The sequence below is a fragment of the Ceratotherium simum genome, chromosome 15 (assembly GCF_057802395.1).
Source record: "Ceratotherium simum simum isolate JZ-2026a chromosome 15, ASM5780239v1, whole genome shotgun sequence".
Lineage (NCBI taxonomy): Eukaryota > Metazoa > Chordata > Mammalia > Perissodactyla > Rhinocerotidae > Ceratotherium > Ceratotherium simum.
The window spans coordinates 47765279-47784103 of NC_141914.1; the positions used below are offsets into that span (position 1 = coordinate 47765279).

The window sequence follows — 18825 nt, forward strand, 5'->3', positions numbered from 1 at the left end:
CTTCTTAAGAAAGGCCCTGCAATTGTTGCCTTTCACAGTTCCACAAAGCCAAGCTAAGAAGAGCATTCCTCAACAATGTGAATAATTTCATTACCTTTTACTTTTAAATCTTAAAAACAACCCTAGCTGCCTTTTGGCAAGTAATTTATAAACATTTATAGAATTGATTGAGAATATCAAAAATTTTGGTTCAAAGTCAACAAGCATAGAACAATGGGTGAAACAAAGCAAAATAAAACAAGTCAAAACAAAACTATCACGTACTTTATGAATTAACGGTGAAAAAAAAAAAGAGACTTCTTACCAAGTACCCCAAGTCGATAGTTGACTGTGATGACGATCACATTGCCATAACTTGCCAAGACACTCCCATCATATAAATTTCCAGTACCTTCCATATATGAGCCACCATGGATATACACCATCACTGGTTTGGGACCCCCACTGTCCCGAATATCTGAAAAAAGAATCGTTGGCAATTGTTCTTATCCTCAAAAAACACACATAATGAAGCAGAGAATACATTTTCCATTTTAGGGGCAAAAGGGCATGATTTTAATATAGTTCTTTAAATTGCTGTTTTTGGTAAAGTGTTTCTTAAGCAACTCATAACAAGACCTATTGTGGAAAAGAGCAATAGATATCCATTGTTTCCTATCTAAAATTTTGTTAAAAATTATAAACTGAATTACAAAACTTAGACAAACTGAAATGAGGTGTAAATTTTAGTGATTTTTGATTGATTGCTGACATGACAGCAGAACCAAAAGAAATAGAATGACAATGATTATTAGAACCACTTTTTAAAAATGTTATAGACCTCATATGAAATTTATGAACCATATACTAAGGACAATGGTATCACTGCTATTCTGAATAGCAGTTTTTCCATTTCTTATTTACTGTAAAGATTTGTGTTGAATGCATCATACTTACATCGAATAATTTATGCTCCAATTTGTGAACATAATTACAACATTGTGTTACGGAAATTGCAAGAAGTTTCGCTTCACTACTCTAAAACTGTCAGATAGATCTTTAGGCAGTAAAGTCACATACATCTGTACTTCTGTTGTTGCATTTAGGGGACTGTCATTTAAATCACATTTTTTAGTTAAGTCCAGGTCATCTGCCCATTCCACCTACCCTTTGGAAGAATAAAACAGACTAAATTACATTTTTCACCTCTTTGTGTAACTATTGTACTCTTCTTAGCCCCACTTTGGCTCCATGTTTTTGTCATGCAGACAAGAGAGAGGATGTAGTTAAGTCTAAGTGTAAAGTGTCCAAGTTTAAGGTGAGGTTGAAGTGATTTCTACAGCTCTGAATTTTAACCAAATGTATTTGCTTTTCTAGGATATTTCCCCCCAATTGTGTAGTTTCTTTTTTAATTATTTTTGTCTTTAATTTTATTGGGACTTGTAGTGTGGCAAAACATATGGTCTCTCCTGGAGAATGTTCCTTGTGCACTTGGAAAGAATGTCTATTCTGCTGTTTGAGAATGAATTGTGTGTATATGTCTGCTAGGTCTAGTGGTTTTATAGTAAATCCATATTTCCTTGTTGATCTACTGTATGGTTATCCTATTCATTATTGAAAGTAGAAATTAAGTCTCCAGCTATTATTGTAGAAATTTCCATTTTCCCCTTCAATTCTGTCAACTTTTGCTTACATGTTTTGTGGTTCTGTTAGGTGAGGATATGTTTATAATTATTATATCTTATTGATGGATTTTATGAATATATAATATCCTTCTTTATCTCTTTTAACTTTTTTTTTACTTTAAATCTATTTTGACTGGTATTTGTATAGCCGTCCCAGCTCAGTTTGGGTTATTATTTGCATAGAATATCATCTTATGCCCTTTCACTTTCAAACTATTTGTGTCTTTGGATCTAAAGTGAGTCGTTTTTAAAGAGCACATAGTTAAACGATGTCTAATTATGTAGTTTTCAACAAGGATCTAGAAATAATATATAAGGGGAACATAAGACAATTTTAACTGATATTAAGAATGCACTAATTTCTATAGAAAAAAATGCTAAACTGTATATTGGGAAACATGGTTTTAACTATTATATAGATTGAAATATTATATATGTATATAAATGATTATGAATATATATATACATAAAACATTGCTATTATAGTCCATGATCTCTGCTATCCACAATTAAAAAAAAATTACATCAAGTGTATTATCTTTTTTTTTAATGCCAATATTAAAAGTGTATTTAAATGTATGGTTTTGTTCCTTGGCTTTTGACATTTGTTATCAAACAAACCTACATCTTTATGATTGAGGTTTCAGCTTTCTGAATGGACTAATATGATACCAACTCACTGAAAAAAATGGTGATTATTTAGAGGCTGCTTTACATTTCCTGTAAAAAGAATGACTAATATAAATGCCTCAGTTTTTCTATTGTACGAATAAAGTGATTTCTTTAAATGAAAAATCATTTTAAGGTCAGGAATTGCAGCTCAACTTGTTTGTCCAGATTTCCAAGTTGGGGAAGTAGCTCATTGCAGAATTTACAGACTTTTTTAAAAGAGCATTTTAAATTTGACTTAATAGCAGCGTATACATTTACCATAATTCACCTACCCCTGCAAGAGTGTACTTGAGAAGACTGTCTTATTTTTAAGCGGTGAGAGGAGGAAACTTTGACCTAAAAACCATCCAGTAGACATAGTTACACTTAGGAGGAAATCCTAAATTTATTTTCTTCTTAAATCCTTGGGACGGAAAATGGTATTCACTCATTTGTAAAGATTTGGGGGCTTGTGGAGATGTCAGGCTTACACAGAGAAAACAATCCTTTGAAATTGTTAAACTCTACTCCTTAAACGCCTGTTTGCTGCATACAGTTTTAGCTTATTTTTCTAGTATGGCTGGCACTGAAGAAGCAATAATAAATTATTAAACTGAAATCATTAACTGACTGTTCACAGACACTGTACTCTACTAATTGTATGCTTAGAGGTAGCACAGAGGGAGACTGTTTCAGAATTCTTCTTTAATTAAAATTACATAGAATTACAAAGCACCAACTGTGAACAGTAATGAAATCTTGGTAGAATCATTCTGTTTACCTGGAAAACAATGCAGGCACACATTGAGAAGACCTGTCACATTTTACATCTAATAACAGAATGAAGTGGACATTGTCAGGAAACACTGAAAATATGACAATAGATGCTAGGAGATATTTTGAGTGGTATCTCTTTATTTTTCTTCAAAAATTAGACTTAAAGGATTACTGATACTTTGGGCTGATTCTAATTTCCAATTTATCTTTTCAAACTTCTCAAAGATTTCAGCATTGCCTAAGAACTTAATGCATTGAGCAGTTCTTTTCCAGAAAGTTCTATAAAATTCTAATGTTGTGTTCTGAACAATATTTCTTTTTGGTTAAAGTAACCTTTAAGTTAATGCTATATGGGGTATTAATTATCAAAATAAGTAAAATTCTTGTACATAATAACTCTTCACATTGCTACTAAAGTTTGGGAAAATGCCATATTTCTATTACAGAACAACTAGAATTTTTAACAATGTTTTATCAGAATGGCCCATCTTCAAGTTTATTTTTGAAAGTGTTTTATCACAGAGGTCCATCTTAGTGTTTACTTTTCTTGATAGTGTACATGTCTTTTTGATGTAAATATAAATGGTAAATAGTTTACATATAATAACAATATAATAATAAATATAAATAGCTTAAATTATGTCTATATTTACCCTAATTTTAAAAAGAACCAGAATCTTTATAAATGAACTGATATATCAGATAACCTACTATTGAATACTATCTGCCAATACCATCATTTTAATAATAAAATTTGGGGGAGCCATTCTGTCTTTAGTGCAAATATATAAGATGTACTTTAGTAATTTATAATGAATTTATTAGAGCCAAGTTGTCCTTCTAAACTTTGTCTCATATTTTTCCCTATAAATAAGGTGGATTTCACCTAAGATTTCTGACTTTGCCCAAACAGCTGCTACTGACTTTACTAAAATCAAAAGAACACTCTCAGATGCTAACACACTAGTCCAGGTCCAGTAAAAGTATAAATGTTCATAAAGCACGTTTATATTTTCTATTTGCAATTTTTTTAAAGCTTTGCTATGTACCTAGGTCTCTGAAAAGAGTGGGATGGTAAGGGGGAGACACTACACTGATGATTATTTTTCTTCTGAATTTTTATGGTAAGAAAGTATTTAAGTTCCTCAAGTTAAAAAACAATAAACTTGGAATCTGAGTAGACACCTTGATTTTAAATTTTTTTAGTAACAATTTCATCTTTCTGATAAACCAAAATTTTAAGCCAATGTAGCAAGCAAGTATCAATAGATCTAGAGCAGTTAATGGGGATTTATTCGTGCCTGACAACCAGGGTTTGGAATCACAATTCCCTTTAATGGTCCTAGTGAACAATTATTAGTCACACAACTCCTTAAATACGTTTACTGGTTTCTTTTTTCTTAAAAGACCCATAAAGTCTTTAAGAGACCATAATTTAGAGTTTTTAGCATTTAACGGTTTTAAAATTGTGGGGTATTGCTGCAATTAAATCTTCCTTTGATATATTTCAAGATATTTCAAGATATTTTTGTGTCCTCTACTCATTTTATAAACCTCAGTTATAAGCAGAATCAGCAAGAGAATATAGAAGTATCGGTTGAATTTGTGCTTGTTAAACTGGACTTAACACAATCAAAGCTACAATTTTTACTTCAAAAATATACAAAAATCTACAAGAGCAATTTTTTAAAAACTCTATGTTGGATATAAAATTGCATTTCAATATTGAAATATTAATATTAAGGTATTCTTAGCACCATTTAAAAAATCTTTTAGTATCTTTTAAATTCCCAAGATAAATTGGTAGAAATCTAGGATGTTGTTCTGACCCATTTTTATTACTTCAGATTAGGCTTTTTGAAACTACAGAAATAGCCTATAAAATATGCAGTTCTTTTGGTTTTTATAAAACAGAAATGAAAAGTGATACAACTGTGTTTGGCCTGAACATGGCAAAAGAATAATGGCAAAGACACAAACGAGAATTGGAAGTGAAGAAGAATGCTCCACTGAGAAGCCTTGGGTTGGTGTAAGTGAATGAGGAGCATGCCCCAGTCAAAGTTTCAGGCAGACTCTGAATGCAGTGGCTGAGATAGGGACCTAGAAATCAGGTAAAGGAGTTTGGTTATCAAGAAATAATGGAGAATTCCAAATAAATGACCAGATAACTACATTTCTAATTGAAGTAAAAAGAGTAGTTTACTACCTAGTTTATATTTGTTGCTTTATGTCCAGTGATGTTGACTCAAAATTTGGAACAAATTAAATGCGAAAATTGGCTTTGGGTTTCTTTCATACTCACATCTACAAAATAATTGTAAAAGGAATTAAATAGAAGATGCTCAGACTTTTCTACAAAGGTTTTTTATCCTCAAGGATATTTTACCTTTCTTGTCTTCTAAATAATTACCCAAAACAACACAGAGGAATAGACTGAAATCAAGTTGACTGCTTGGATGTTCTACAATTCTGAGCATTTAAAAATATTTATTGATTTGATAACTCTTGTGACTGACTGGCTTAGTACTTAACGTGAATATTACCTGCCAATTTAAACAGCGGTTTAGGATATTCTTAACGACCATTTAAAAACGTTACATGTGCTTCAAAATAGGTCTATAAAATAGATTCACATTTACAGGGCTTAGTTCACTATGGTCACTCAGATCTTTTGTAAACATGTAAATGTCTTACTCGATGCTGTTTTATGAAAAGAACAAAAGCAGCACATTAAATCAGCAATCAAAATATTTTTAAAATAGGAAAATGATGTATACTACCCTTGTGAGCAGTTTGGGAAAATTTGGAGTTTACAAAGTTACACACTAAGATGTCCTTTATACTTGGGTATTATTTAGATAACAAATGTCTAGGATTTAAGGATTTTCAGGGGGTTCAAGGAATCCCAAAGCCCCCACCCAAGCAGAAGCAGTCTTCTTAGAGCACTAGGAACAATAACCCACATCCTCAAACTCAATAAATGTCCTGAATGTTCGAATACTTTAGATTTCCAACAGTATTTAAAAAACGCACAATTTGCATTTTGATATTCTAAGTTTGTTTTTAGCTATTTAGCGTTCAAAATGATAACTCTTAGGCAGCTATAGTGATTTATTTCAAATATTAATGACCGCTTTATGTTTAATCTTTAATCCACTGTTGGGTTCATGGTAAATGAATTTTTAATCAAAATTCATTTAATCAAAATAATTCTTAAATGTTATAAAGATATTAACACTCAATATAATTTTTAAGCTTTTTCTACTTCACCTCTATAATTTAATTTTCTACTGTGAAGCAGTTATTAAATATATATCTCAATGAAAACAATTCAAATTGTTTAGTAAAGATACATTCACTCACAGTTGTAACTCACGGAACTAGTACTTCGGCTGGCCTGCTTGTGGATTATTTTATTTTGGAAAACCTTCCTTACCATATTATTAGGATCTTTATGAGATTTAATTTCTAGGGTTCTGGGAATTACTTTTAAACCTGGATTACATTAGTCACCTCTATAAGAATCATAACCAGGGAAGCATTAAAAAAAATAAGCCCTAATTGGAATCAAGATTAACTGAAAGAATTGGTGGTCCTGTATAGACACCCAGTTTAACACTAAGTAAAGGTACACAATGAAATGAGAAATGTCAAATCAATCTAGAGAGTACTTACATTTACCGAGTAATTCAGAATTGTATGTCATAAGAAAGTTGGAAAGAGAAAACAATTTTGATATTAGTGAAGCAGGAAATACTTTATTGCTTATGGTTGGCAATACTTTGAAAATCAGATTATTTTCATTTGCCGATCTAGAAATTATGTGCCTTTGAAATTAAAGGATATCCATCTAATCTGCTCAGAGTACTTAAGGAGTTGCACAATGTTTACTAGTTATCTGAATAGGTGTGATGCCTTTCTTACCTATACAATTTCATTTATTTATGTATGTAATATTTAAGCAAATCAACAGAAAACAGTATTTTTTTTAATCTAAACCATATCGCTCAAGAAACACTTTATATCAGCTTTTAGTTTGTCCTTCATTTTATTGGTGTGGGCTTCTTTTTAAACAAATGTAAAAATGAAACACATTTTGATATTGGGTAAAATATTTACATAGATTAGAAAACATGCAAAATGGGTACAGAGAGACTACGGGGGGGGGAAAGATTGTTAGTTCAAAGAATATGGACAAATTTCAGTCAAAACATGGGATGAAACATATCAAAAGTCAGTTCAAGAAACAAAAAATGCCCCTCTTTTTAAAACATCTTAATGGTTGCCATCAAAATGTAAAACTTAACATTCATTTTTTTAAAAGAATTAAAAATGTATATTTATATGTAACAGGCAAGAAGACAAAACACATCAAAAACAGGAATTAAAATCAACTCTTCAAAAAAAGACAAGAAGTAAAAAAATAGAAAGGGGTGGAAAAAGTGACTGAGGCCCTTGTCATGCAAATAGATTTGGTGGAAAAAAATACCTTCATCTTCAGCACCGTCATTATCACCTAAATCATCTGTCTGTTTCTTTGTAAGGGGACCTAGGATTGAGAACGGAGAAATGGAGGGAAAAAAAAGACAATTCAAGAATAAACATGACTGAGGGGAAAAAATAAATGTAAATACTAAAATTCTCAAGGATATTTCCAAAAAGAGTGGGGAAGTGGTTACGTCAAAGTTGACTATTTTGTTTAAGAAAAAAAAAAAAATCCCTTTCCCCAAAATATGTCATAGAAGACTTGGTTTGTGAATATATTGAGCACAAAAAAATACATTATGGTTTGAAACTCAAGTCATAAGCAAAGGAAATAATTTTTTTAAATACCCATTGCATACAAAAAAGTAAACAGTTTTATTAGCTGAAAGAACTTAATTTATTCAGTCTCTTTTCTAATTTGAATTGGTGACAACAGGAAAGAAAGTAGGCCAAACTCATTCTTTAATTTGGGACAATATAATAACATTAGAGAAAACAGAGATATGAACATTCCTAGGGTTTTCTTTTTTCTTTTCTCTTCTGTTTTTTTTTTTTTTGTAAGAGCATTAACACTTGGGTTTTACACATTTTTATATTATACATCTTTAAAAACTGTGACTTTTTAAAATTACTTGTCATTACACAAATATTTCCCCATGTGTTTTGACTAAATATTAGCGGTGGATATAAGACATTTTCAACCTGCACAAATGTATGAACAGATAATCTCATCACTCCGTAGAGCAAAGGTGCCATCAGTAGAAGTCAGTGTTTAGCTATTAAGGTAGTTACAGAGTCAGGGCTTATATTTCATAATCAATTTAGGAGTATAATGGAATTATGCCCTAGTGCAATTTCATGCCCAGTATAGTTATTTATAATGGCATCATGTTTTAGGATAATAATTGTATTAAAATACTGTGAATGTTTAATAAATGTTTTATTATACTTAACAATACTAATTTACTAGAATAAAGGAGCACACCAAAGGGGAAGTCAAAGGCCATAGGAAAGTAATTTTAAGCGTCACATACTTGATATATTCAGGACACAAAAAAGCAAATGAAGCCCCACATTTCTTTTTGTTTCAACAACCATTTAATTTGTATGACATTTCATAATCCTCATGCAAAAAACAATCATTATAAACATAGGACACTCAAGTTAAAAGACAGCCAACCACATAGCAGTAAGCAAGAGAATGTTGTCATGCATAAAATAACAGTCAGAGAAAGAGGAAGGAAAAAAAAGACGGAAAGTAATGTGTGGATTTCAATAATATAAATAGCAAAGAAGCAGGCATTAACTCTAAGCACACTTCATAGGGGATCATTGCTAAACATTTTAAGAAAGATTTCTAAGTCTTTTCAGTGATTACTGTGTATTATGTTGGTAATTCAAAGCTACACCTAACATCACAACCCTCAAAGAACGAAAAGCACTATCCCAGAAAACAGAAGGAAAAAATGAGATATAATACAGTTATGGTTTGTCAGTTCAGAGAGATAGCCTTGAAAAATACTAACAACTGGTAAAGATCAAAAGATCAGATATGGAGAAATTGATGATGTCATTGAAGGGACCCATTGACTACTCAATTGTAAGGTCACGGTTTCAAGGTCATTCTGAATACAGACAGAGGAGCTGTACACAATAAATTAAGTGATATACTTTTATAGTCACTTCTACAAACAATCATTCCATTAAGAGAAAAACCTAGATGAAAGCAATAATTTATGTTAATTGGCACTTAGTTGCAAGTTCACAGAAATCTACATTTCTTTAATACGACCCTGTTTAAATGCAAAAAGTACCCTCAGTATTATCTGATTCCATGCAACAATGTTGCTGCATTTCTGAAAAATAGAAATATTTTTAATTTGAATTTAAAAATGTTGTTTCACAATTATATTTAAAATATTTCCAATTTTAAAACATCATACAAAATATTAGCCTTAAGAATTATATTTTCAAGCTTTTCATTTTTCTGTAATTATGTGAAGCAGTAAATGAACAGATTCCAACAAATATATTTCCTTGCATTTCTATTTTCAAGGATGCTATATAGAAGTTATGGTTGTATTTACTGGCTAACAACACAGATGAAGTGAAATAGTTATTTATTGCTGCCAAAACCACTATCTACTTTCCAATTTTAGTTAAATTATTTAATTTGTTTAATTCTTGGCTATATTAAGAAACAACTAATGTTACCTCAAATTTTTTTTGCTGCATCATCAGTTCACTAATATTTGGAGTCGTATGTAAAACCTATCACAATTAAATTAAGTCATTCCTTTCCTATTGTACAGGGCTTTTTAAGATACATCTCTTGGACGATTCAGAAGAAAGTTTCTTTCTTTCCCTTCCTAGGGGTAACCAAGGCAATTTACATGACTTCTTCGGGAAATCATTCAGGTTCTACAGCCACCTAGCCAGTAGTTTTACATACTTTGCATGCATACAGAATTGCTAGTTCTTGGGTCTACATGAAATGCGATAGTAAGAGAATTTTTATTAACATGTGATCTCCCACTTGTTTGCATGTGGGACATAGTTTTCAGTTGCTATTTGACTCTGGGTCTGCATAAGTAGAGAAACCATGGAAATAATATCATATACACAAGGAGAAAATTTTTCCATGGATGGAATGGTTGAACCAGCTTTTTGCTACACTATTGATTATCACCTTCCCTACTCAGGAAGCTAGGCGCTCCTAACTAATGGGAAATAATGATTACATACATACACTGCATAGGACATCTTTTACTGTAGTAAATCTGAAGAGTTAGAAACAGATATAGATATTGTTTCAGCATCATAAATAGATGGGGACATCATCATTCTAGAGAAGGATTAAGTCGAGTTCTTTCAAGTAAAAAATTTCATTTATTGAATACTAAACAAAACCTTATTATTGGATGATATTAGATTCTTCCCACAGTATAGGTTCCAGCAGTATTTTAGTGATTCCAGCATAACTGGGTTTTCTTAACATCAAGAATTTTTTACACATCTGGTTTTTTGAAGTTCCCTGGGATGAAGAGGGCAACAGTTTTTGGCAAAAATGGTTATAAAAAGAAAGAAAACAGATTTCCTTTATATCGTATGTTTTTGTTTTTGTTTTTGTGAGTAAGATCAGCCCTGAGCTAACATCCATGATAATCCTCCTCTTTTTGCTGAGGAAGACTGCCTCTGAGCTAACATCCACTGCCAATCCTCCTCCTTTTTTTTTCCCCCAAAGCCCCAGTAGATAGTTGTATGTCATAGTTGCACATCCTTCTAGTTGCTGTATGTGGGACGCGGCCTCAGCATGGCCGGTCAAGCTGTGCGTTGGTGCCCGCCCGGGATCCCAACCCTGGCCGCCAGTAGCGGAGCCTGCGCACTTAACTGCTAAGCCACGGGGTCGGCTCCTATATCATATGTTTAAAGGCACTGAGACTAAATATTTGAGAGGGTCTAGGGTTGCAAACTGAGAAATGCAACATTGGTTTCTCTGAGGAAGCCTCAATAGAGTAAACATATACTTGTGGATTACAGAAACAGATTCCTATGCGATCTCAAGATCCCTTATCCTCAGGCTGGAAAGAAAACACCCATTGCCTTGAGCTCCCTTCCTTCTGGGATATCAGCAACTCTTGCTCATTTTTCCTTTATTCTAAACTGTTACAATTGATGTAATTATTGATAAATTTTTTTAAATCGAAAGAAAATATCAGAGGAAATTATCATTAATTTTCTTATGAAAATTAGCCACATTTTAGAGACCACGTATTCCCATAAATTGATCAACATGATTTCCCCAAAGGGTAAAACATTTATCCTTCAATGGAAATAATAATCATTAACAGCATTCCAACCACAGCTTCTGCTTCTTTTAAACAACAAATAGTGCATTTTCAATACGAGCAGTTTAAATGGGTATCTTAAAGCACCAAAAATATAAAGCAAATGAGTCCTCTAAAACCTGAGTGTAGAAGTGATTTGTTCTACCTTGAAAGTTGATAGGGTCTGTCCTCTCTGAGGAACGCACACATAATTCTCATTAGAGTTAATAGGAAAGTGGACCTCATGTCATTTTGAAAGAGAGTGAGAGTAATTACTATATTTTACATCTCCTATAGGCAATAAATAGATTCAGTGGTGAAACAACAGGACTAAGGAAGGTAAAGGGAACTCCTAACCATGAATTTCAAACTCATTTAAATCCAAAATATTTTCTTTGCCATTAACATCATTATAATTCAAAGTATTGGCCTTTGCAAAGGATGTATGATGCATTATTACATTTCAAAATCTGACCACAGTGCCTTTTATTTTTTAAAAAAGGAATAAAAATATCAGCATTTCTCTGTAGTGAACTGGAGAATAATTATAAGCTCTGAAATAATTACTATCCACCCATATTAATGCCGCTTTTTATCATTCCCTTTGATGAAGGGCTAATATACTTTTGGTCTCAAATACATTAGAACTGATTATAAATTCCTTCATTATGCGTTCAATTCAGCAGAAATTATCCATACTTTGTGTCACACATATCTGCAAAAGGCAAGTAGGTTGAAGGTATTATTAGCTCCTGACTTAGAAAGTTGGCCATGAGAAATGTGTCCTTCTTAAGAGAACAAGTCTTTAAAATTTTAATATTATTTAGAGCTCCAGGCTCCAGTGAGTCCCATCTTGATAGATGGAGAGCCCTGGCTAACAACCATGCTCTCCTCTTTCCCCACCCCCTTTACCCAGCAGCCTTTGTGGTCAACTGACGTTAAAGAATTCCTAAGGCCATTTCCAAAGAATAGGAGAATTTAAGGATGCTGCCATTGTTGTTCTGAGCAATTGGAAACAGGCTAAATCTTTTCAGAGATGTTCTTAGGACAAAATGTAGTATATAAAACTAGGATCAAGCATGTAAAAAATCTGCTCCCTAAGGTGGACAATGCCAGAATTAAAGACATTTTAAATAAAAATAGCAGTATATTACTATATTTGATTTTTTTTCAAATTGACAAACATTAAAATACGACTTTTAGAAATTAAATATCATAACAGTTGGTATCATTGCAAAACTATTGAGTTTTACCCATTGAAATTTAGTTGATTTTATATAACTGCAATACACATCTCTTCAGAATACAGAAGTGAAAGTGACTGATTTGGAATAATATTCATTATTTTGACATTGCTATATTTATTTAACTAAAAGTTATCACACTTCTTAAACTATAGATTCTATAAACAGATATAAAGAAATCATAGTTGAAAGATAATTATCTTTCTTGAAAATTTTTCAGTTAAAAAGACATTTTTGAGTAATGTCATAAATCTGCATTATGATAAAATAAAAATAGATTGCAAACTGCTGTGATGAGATATTGCCAGTAAACTTTGGAACAACTGATAGTTTTGGAAAGAATCTATATCTGTGCAAATTTCGGTGGCACTGCTATGCTATTCATGGTGTTTGAGTATCTTTTAGGTGAGCTGCCTGTTTAGGCTAGTGGTTCATATGGACACATGCTGTGGAAGGGATCAGCTTCCAAGAGTATGAAAGCAGAAGGCATGCTTTATGTTTATTTTTGTGTTGGAAGAAAACACCTACGTGAACACAAAATATATTCCCTTAGACAGTCCTTCAGAGACAGAGCTCAGCTTAGAACGTGACTTTTGGGAAAAGGAGAATCTGATGTTAAAGTTGGAAGAGAGGGAAAGAGAAATCTTGTGGGGTCAAGTACATTGAAAGAGCTCATTTGTATTTATAAGAAAGACAAGTTTTTCCTTCATAAAATTACCTTGATTACAACACTTTGATGTCAAAAGCAATCCTGTCTAGAATAAAAGGGATAGGATCTGGGGGAAAAGTTTAAATAGACAAAAAGTAAGTAAAATAGGCTAACTGTAATCTGAGCATCATGAAATTTGCACAAGCTCATTACATTTTTAACACTATATTTGTTTGATGTTTTTTTTTTAATGCAGATGCAGTATTTTTATAGCATGATGAATGTCAGAATAATGTTCCCTTCTCATCTGGAGCAATGTGATTGTATGCTTTGTAAACCCGTTAGTACTCTGTGAAGACATACTCTCCATTGTCCTGGCTTTCCACACATTATCCAGAGATGCACCTGGAGTGTGCTGAGGACACACGTGTCCTCAGATGCCCAGAGCTATCTCAGCAAGGCTTGACAATTTGATGGCATAAATAGTCCAACCTCCCTGGCATGGCTGCAGTATTCAGTCATCCAGCCATTCAACAAATATGTATTATGCTATGTGCTCAAGATACATGGTGAGCAAAACAGGCAAAACCCTTGCCCTCATGAAAATTAATTTTATCAGAGAAAAAGACATTAAACAAATAATCACACACACAAACACATACTACTTACAAATTGTGTTAAGAAAAAAAATCTTAGTGTTATGAGAGGTTATACAAGGGGACCTAGCGGAGCCTAGGAAATCTTCACTAATAAGTGCAATGTGGCCCGAAGACTGAAGGATAAGTTGGTACTAAGCAGGCAAAGAGGCTGGGGATTGGAGGTAGGGCAAAAAGAATATTCCAGCTAGAAAAAATAGCATATGGAAAGGCCGTAAAATGAGAGGGAATCTGGGGGTGAGTGCGGCTGGCATACAGGGAGTAGAACAGAGAGTCGTGGGAGATGAGGATGGAGAGCTGGACAGGCATCAGTTGGAGCATGCAGCTCCTCCAGCCTGGGGATTTTTGTCTTAATCCTAAAAGCAATAGGAATCCATTTAAAGGGTTTAAGCACACACTGATAAACTCTGGCCTATCTGAATCTTAAACAGAAAATCAGAAAGAGGCAAAGTCATTCTAAGACAAATGGCCGAGAATATGTTATCCACAGGCCAGCATTATGTTTGTTCTCATCAGATGAGAATACCTTTATTAGAAGAAATTAGATGATGGAAACGGAGTCTCTAATGTCTTATTCTATTTCTGTTTGCAAATAAAATGAATATCACCAAAAAATAAAATCTAAGACTCCAGCACATTTGAAATTTATAAGTATTTTAAAGTTTTCTATTAAATACGTTTTTAAAGTTAAATTCACTTTGCCTAACAATTAACATACTGAGAAATAACATATCCTAACTATTCTCACATTCATACAAAGATAGATATTTCACAAGCTGTTTCTACTTGGATATGTCACCCCATCTCAGTATAACAAGGATGCCCATTGTGTCCACCTCAAAGCCAGTTTTACCTCCCAACATAGGTTTTGCTTTCAGAGATATAACCCTTCTCTCTGTTTCCAAAGTCTTAGCAAGATTTCATCAATTTTCAAAGAAAAACTTTGTTCTCGTCACTCTCTCCCAATACTCTCTATTACTAACCTTGTCTGTGGCCAGCATTACCATGTGCCTGACTTACTGTAGTAGCCTCATGGTTGTTCCCACTGTCATCCAAACTCTAGGCTGTCTCCCAAGCCACTTTGTATACCATCGGGTTTTGAAGTTGTAGATAATAATAGTGGTAAAACCAAAGAGAAAAAGATTTAATCATTATAAATTATCATCAGCTAAAACGTACACACATTCAACTCCTTCTAAGACTAAAATTGCAAGCACTCCAAGGGAACAGGAACTCAAAAGCATATACAACAATCTTGTACTGTGAGGTTTAAAATAGCTATAACAAGACAGATGAAAACTAAATATAGTTTAACACTCATTTTGATGTTTTACAAATTCATGAGCAAAAATAAGATATTTTCTATTTAAAATGGAAACAAGTCATTTAAAATATTTTTTAAAAACACAGTTCAGATTAGTATTCATTAAACACCACTTTCATTGTTTCACTACTCTGTTTAAAATTCCTTACTATCTCCTTATTATGTTAGATTAAATGCCCCAGACTGAACCATAAGACTCTCCTTACTCTTTCTAGATTTTATCTCTTCAATTCAATGCTTTCCAAAATACATATTTTTCTGAATTCTACCAAACATTTAAAGAAGAACTAATAACAGTCTTTCTCTAACTCTTTTAAAAAATAGGAGAGGAAGGAATACTTCCAAATCCATTTTATGAGGCCAGCCTTACTCTGATACCAAAGCCAGACAAGCACACTACAAGAAAAGAAAATTACAGGTCCATATCCCTGATAAAACATAGATGCAAAAATCCTCAACAAAACATTAGCAAACTGAATTCAACAATGCATTAAAAGAATCATACACCATGATCAAATGGAATTTATTCCTGGGATATAAGGAAGATTCAACATCTACAAATCAATGTGACACACTACATTAACAAAATGAAGGATAAAAATCACATAATCATCTCAATAAATGCAGAAAAAGCCTATGACAAAATTCAACATCCTTTCATGATCAACAAACTGGGTATGGAGGGATTATACCTCAACATAATGAAAATCATATATGATAAGCCCACAGCTAACATCATACTCAATGGTGAAATACTGAAAGTTTTTCCTTTAAGATCAGGAATAAGACAAGTGGTGCTCACTTGCAACACTTTTATTCAATATAGTATTGGAAATCTTATCTAGATCAATGAAGCAAGAAAAAAAAAATACAATACATCCAAATTGGAAAGGAAAAAATAAAATTGTCTCTTTTTGCAGATGACATAATCATATACATAGAATCCCAAAGACTCAACCAAAAAACTTTTAGAATTAATAAACAATTTAGTAAAGTTGCAGGATACAAAATCAATATACAAAAATAAGTTTGTGTTCCTATATACCAAAAATGAAATATCAGAAAGATAAATTAAGAAAACAATCCCATTTACAATAGCATCAAAAAGAACAAAATACTTAGGAATAAATTAAACCAAGGAGGCAAAAGATCTGTACACTGAAAATTATAAGACATTGATGAAAGAAATTGAAGAAGATACAAATAAATGGATAGATATTCCACGTTCATTAATTGAATGAATTAATATTGTTAAAGAGTCCATATTACTCAAACTGATCTACAGATTCAATGCAACCTCTATCACAATTCCAATAGCATTTATCACAGAAATAGAACAAGTAATCCTAAAATTTGTACGGAACCACAAAAGACCCTGAATAGCCCAAGCAATCCTGAGAAAGAAGAACAAAGCTGAAGGCATAACACTTCCTGATTTCAAGCTATATTACAAAGCTGCAGTAATCAAACCAATGTGGTATTGATATAAAAAATAGACACATAGATCAATGGAACAGAATAAAGACCAAGAATCTACAATGGAGAAAAGATAGTCTGTTCAATAAATGATGTTGGGAAAACTGGACAGTCACATGCAAAAGAATGAAACTGATCCCCCGTCTTACACCACGTACAAACATCAACTCAAAATGGATGAAAAACTTGACCATTTAAGACATAAAACTATAAAACTCCTAGAAGAAAACAGAGGGGGTGAGATCCTGACATTGGTCTTGGCAATGATTTTTTCAATTTGACACCAAAAGCAAAGACAACAAAAGCAAAAATAAACAAGTGGAACTACATCAAACTGAAAAGCTTCTGCACAGCAAAGGAAACCATCATCAAAATGAAAAGGTAACCTATTGAATGGGAGAAAACATTTGCAAACCACATATCTGATAAGGGGTTAATATCCAAAATATACAAGGCACACAAAACTCAGTAGCAAACAACCAAAAAATCCAATTAAAAATGAGTAAGGGGGTCTCCAAAGAAGATATACAGATGGCCAATAGGCACAAGAAAAAATGTTCAACATCACTAATCATCAGGGAAATGCAAATCAAAACAACACTAAGATATCACCTCATGCCTGTTAGAATGGCTATAATCACCAAGACAAAAAACAACAAATGTTGGAGAGGATGTGGAAAAACAGGAACCCTCATACACAGCTGGTGGGAATGCAAACTGGTGCAGGCTCTCTGGAAAACGGTATGGAGATTCCTCAAAAAATTAAAAATAGAAATACCCTATGATCCAGCCATCCCACTACTGGGAATCTATCCAACAAATCTGAAATCAACAATCCAAAGAGGCTTATGCACCCCTATGTTCACTGCAGCATTATTCACTATAGCCAAGAAGTGGAAGCAACCTAACTGTCCCTCGACTGATGATTGGATCAAGAAGATGTGGTATATCTATAGAATGGAATACTACTGAGCCGTAAAAAAAGACAAAATCGTCCCATTTGCAACAACATGGATGGGCTTGGAGGGTATTATGTTAAGTGAAGTAAGCCAGAAAGAGAAAGAAAAACACTGTATGATCTCACTCATATGTGGAATATAAACCAACACATGGACAGAGAAAACTGTATTGTGGTTACCAGAGGCAATGGGGGTGGGGGATGGGCAGAAGGAGTGAAGGGAGACATATATATGGTGAGGGAGAAACAAAAATGTACAACCCAAAATTTCACAGTGTTAAAAACTATTAAAACATCAATAAAATAAATTAATTAATTAAAAAAAAAATGAGTAAGGGGGGCTAACTCAGTGGCGGAGCAGTTGGGTTCGCGTGCTCCGCTTCAGCAGCCCTGGGTTCACTGGTTCACATCCTGGGCACAGACCTGTGCACCCCTCATCAAGCCATGCTGAGGCAGCGTCCCACATAGAGCATCTAGAAGGATGTACAACTATGACATACAACTATCTGCTGGGGCTTTGGGGAGAAAAAAGGAAAAAAGAAGGAAGATTGGCAACAGATGTTAGCTCAGGGCCAATCTTCCACAAAAAAAAAAAAATGGGTAAAGGACTTGGAGTAGACATTTTTCAAAAGAAGACCTATAAATGGCCAACAGGTACATGAAGAGGTGCTCAACATCACTAATCATCAGGGAAATGCAAATCAAAACTACAATAGCACCTCACATTGGTTAGGATGTCTATTATCAAAAAGACAAGATAATAAATGTTGGCAAAAATGTGGAGAAAAAGGAATGCTTATACATTGTTGGAACCATTGTACACAGCCACGATGGAAAACAGTATGGAGGTTTCTCAAGAAATTAAAAATTGAACTACTATATAATCCAGGAATCCCACTTCTGGGTATATATCCAAAGGAAAAATCATTATCTCAAAGAGATATCTGTACTCCCATATTCATAGAAGCATTACTCACAATAGCCAAGGTATGGAAACAACCTAAGCATCCATTAGTGGATCAATGGATAAAGAAAATTAGGTGGATATATATACACAATGGCATATTATTCAGTCTTAAAAAAGAAGGGGATCTTCTCATTTGCAGTAACATGG

At 33.2% G+C, this 18825-nt stretch overlaps 1 protein-coding gene across 3 annotated transcripts in view; it reads right to left on the reverse strand.

Moving 5' to 3' along the window:
• The window catches only part of NLGN1 (neuroligin 1), an 862047-nt gene that overhangs the window by 471721 nt on the left and 371501 nt on the right, over positions 1 to 18825 (reverse strand). For all 3 annotated transcript variants that reach the window (XM_087440010.1, XM_087440008.1, XM_087440009.1), the window contains exon 3: positions 305 to 457. In XM_087440010.1, the coding sequence (XP_087296136.1) occupies positions 305 to 457 (153 nt within the window). The remainder of the gene's footprint in view (positions 1 to 304; positions 458 to 18825) is intronic.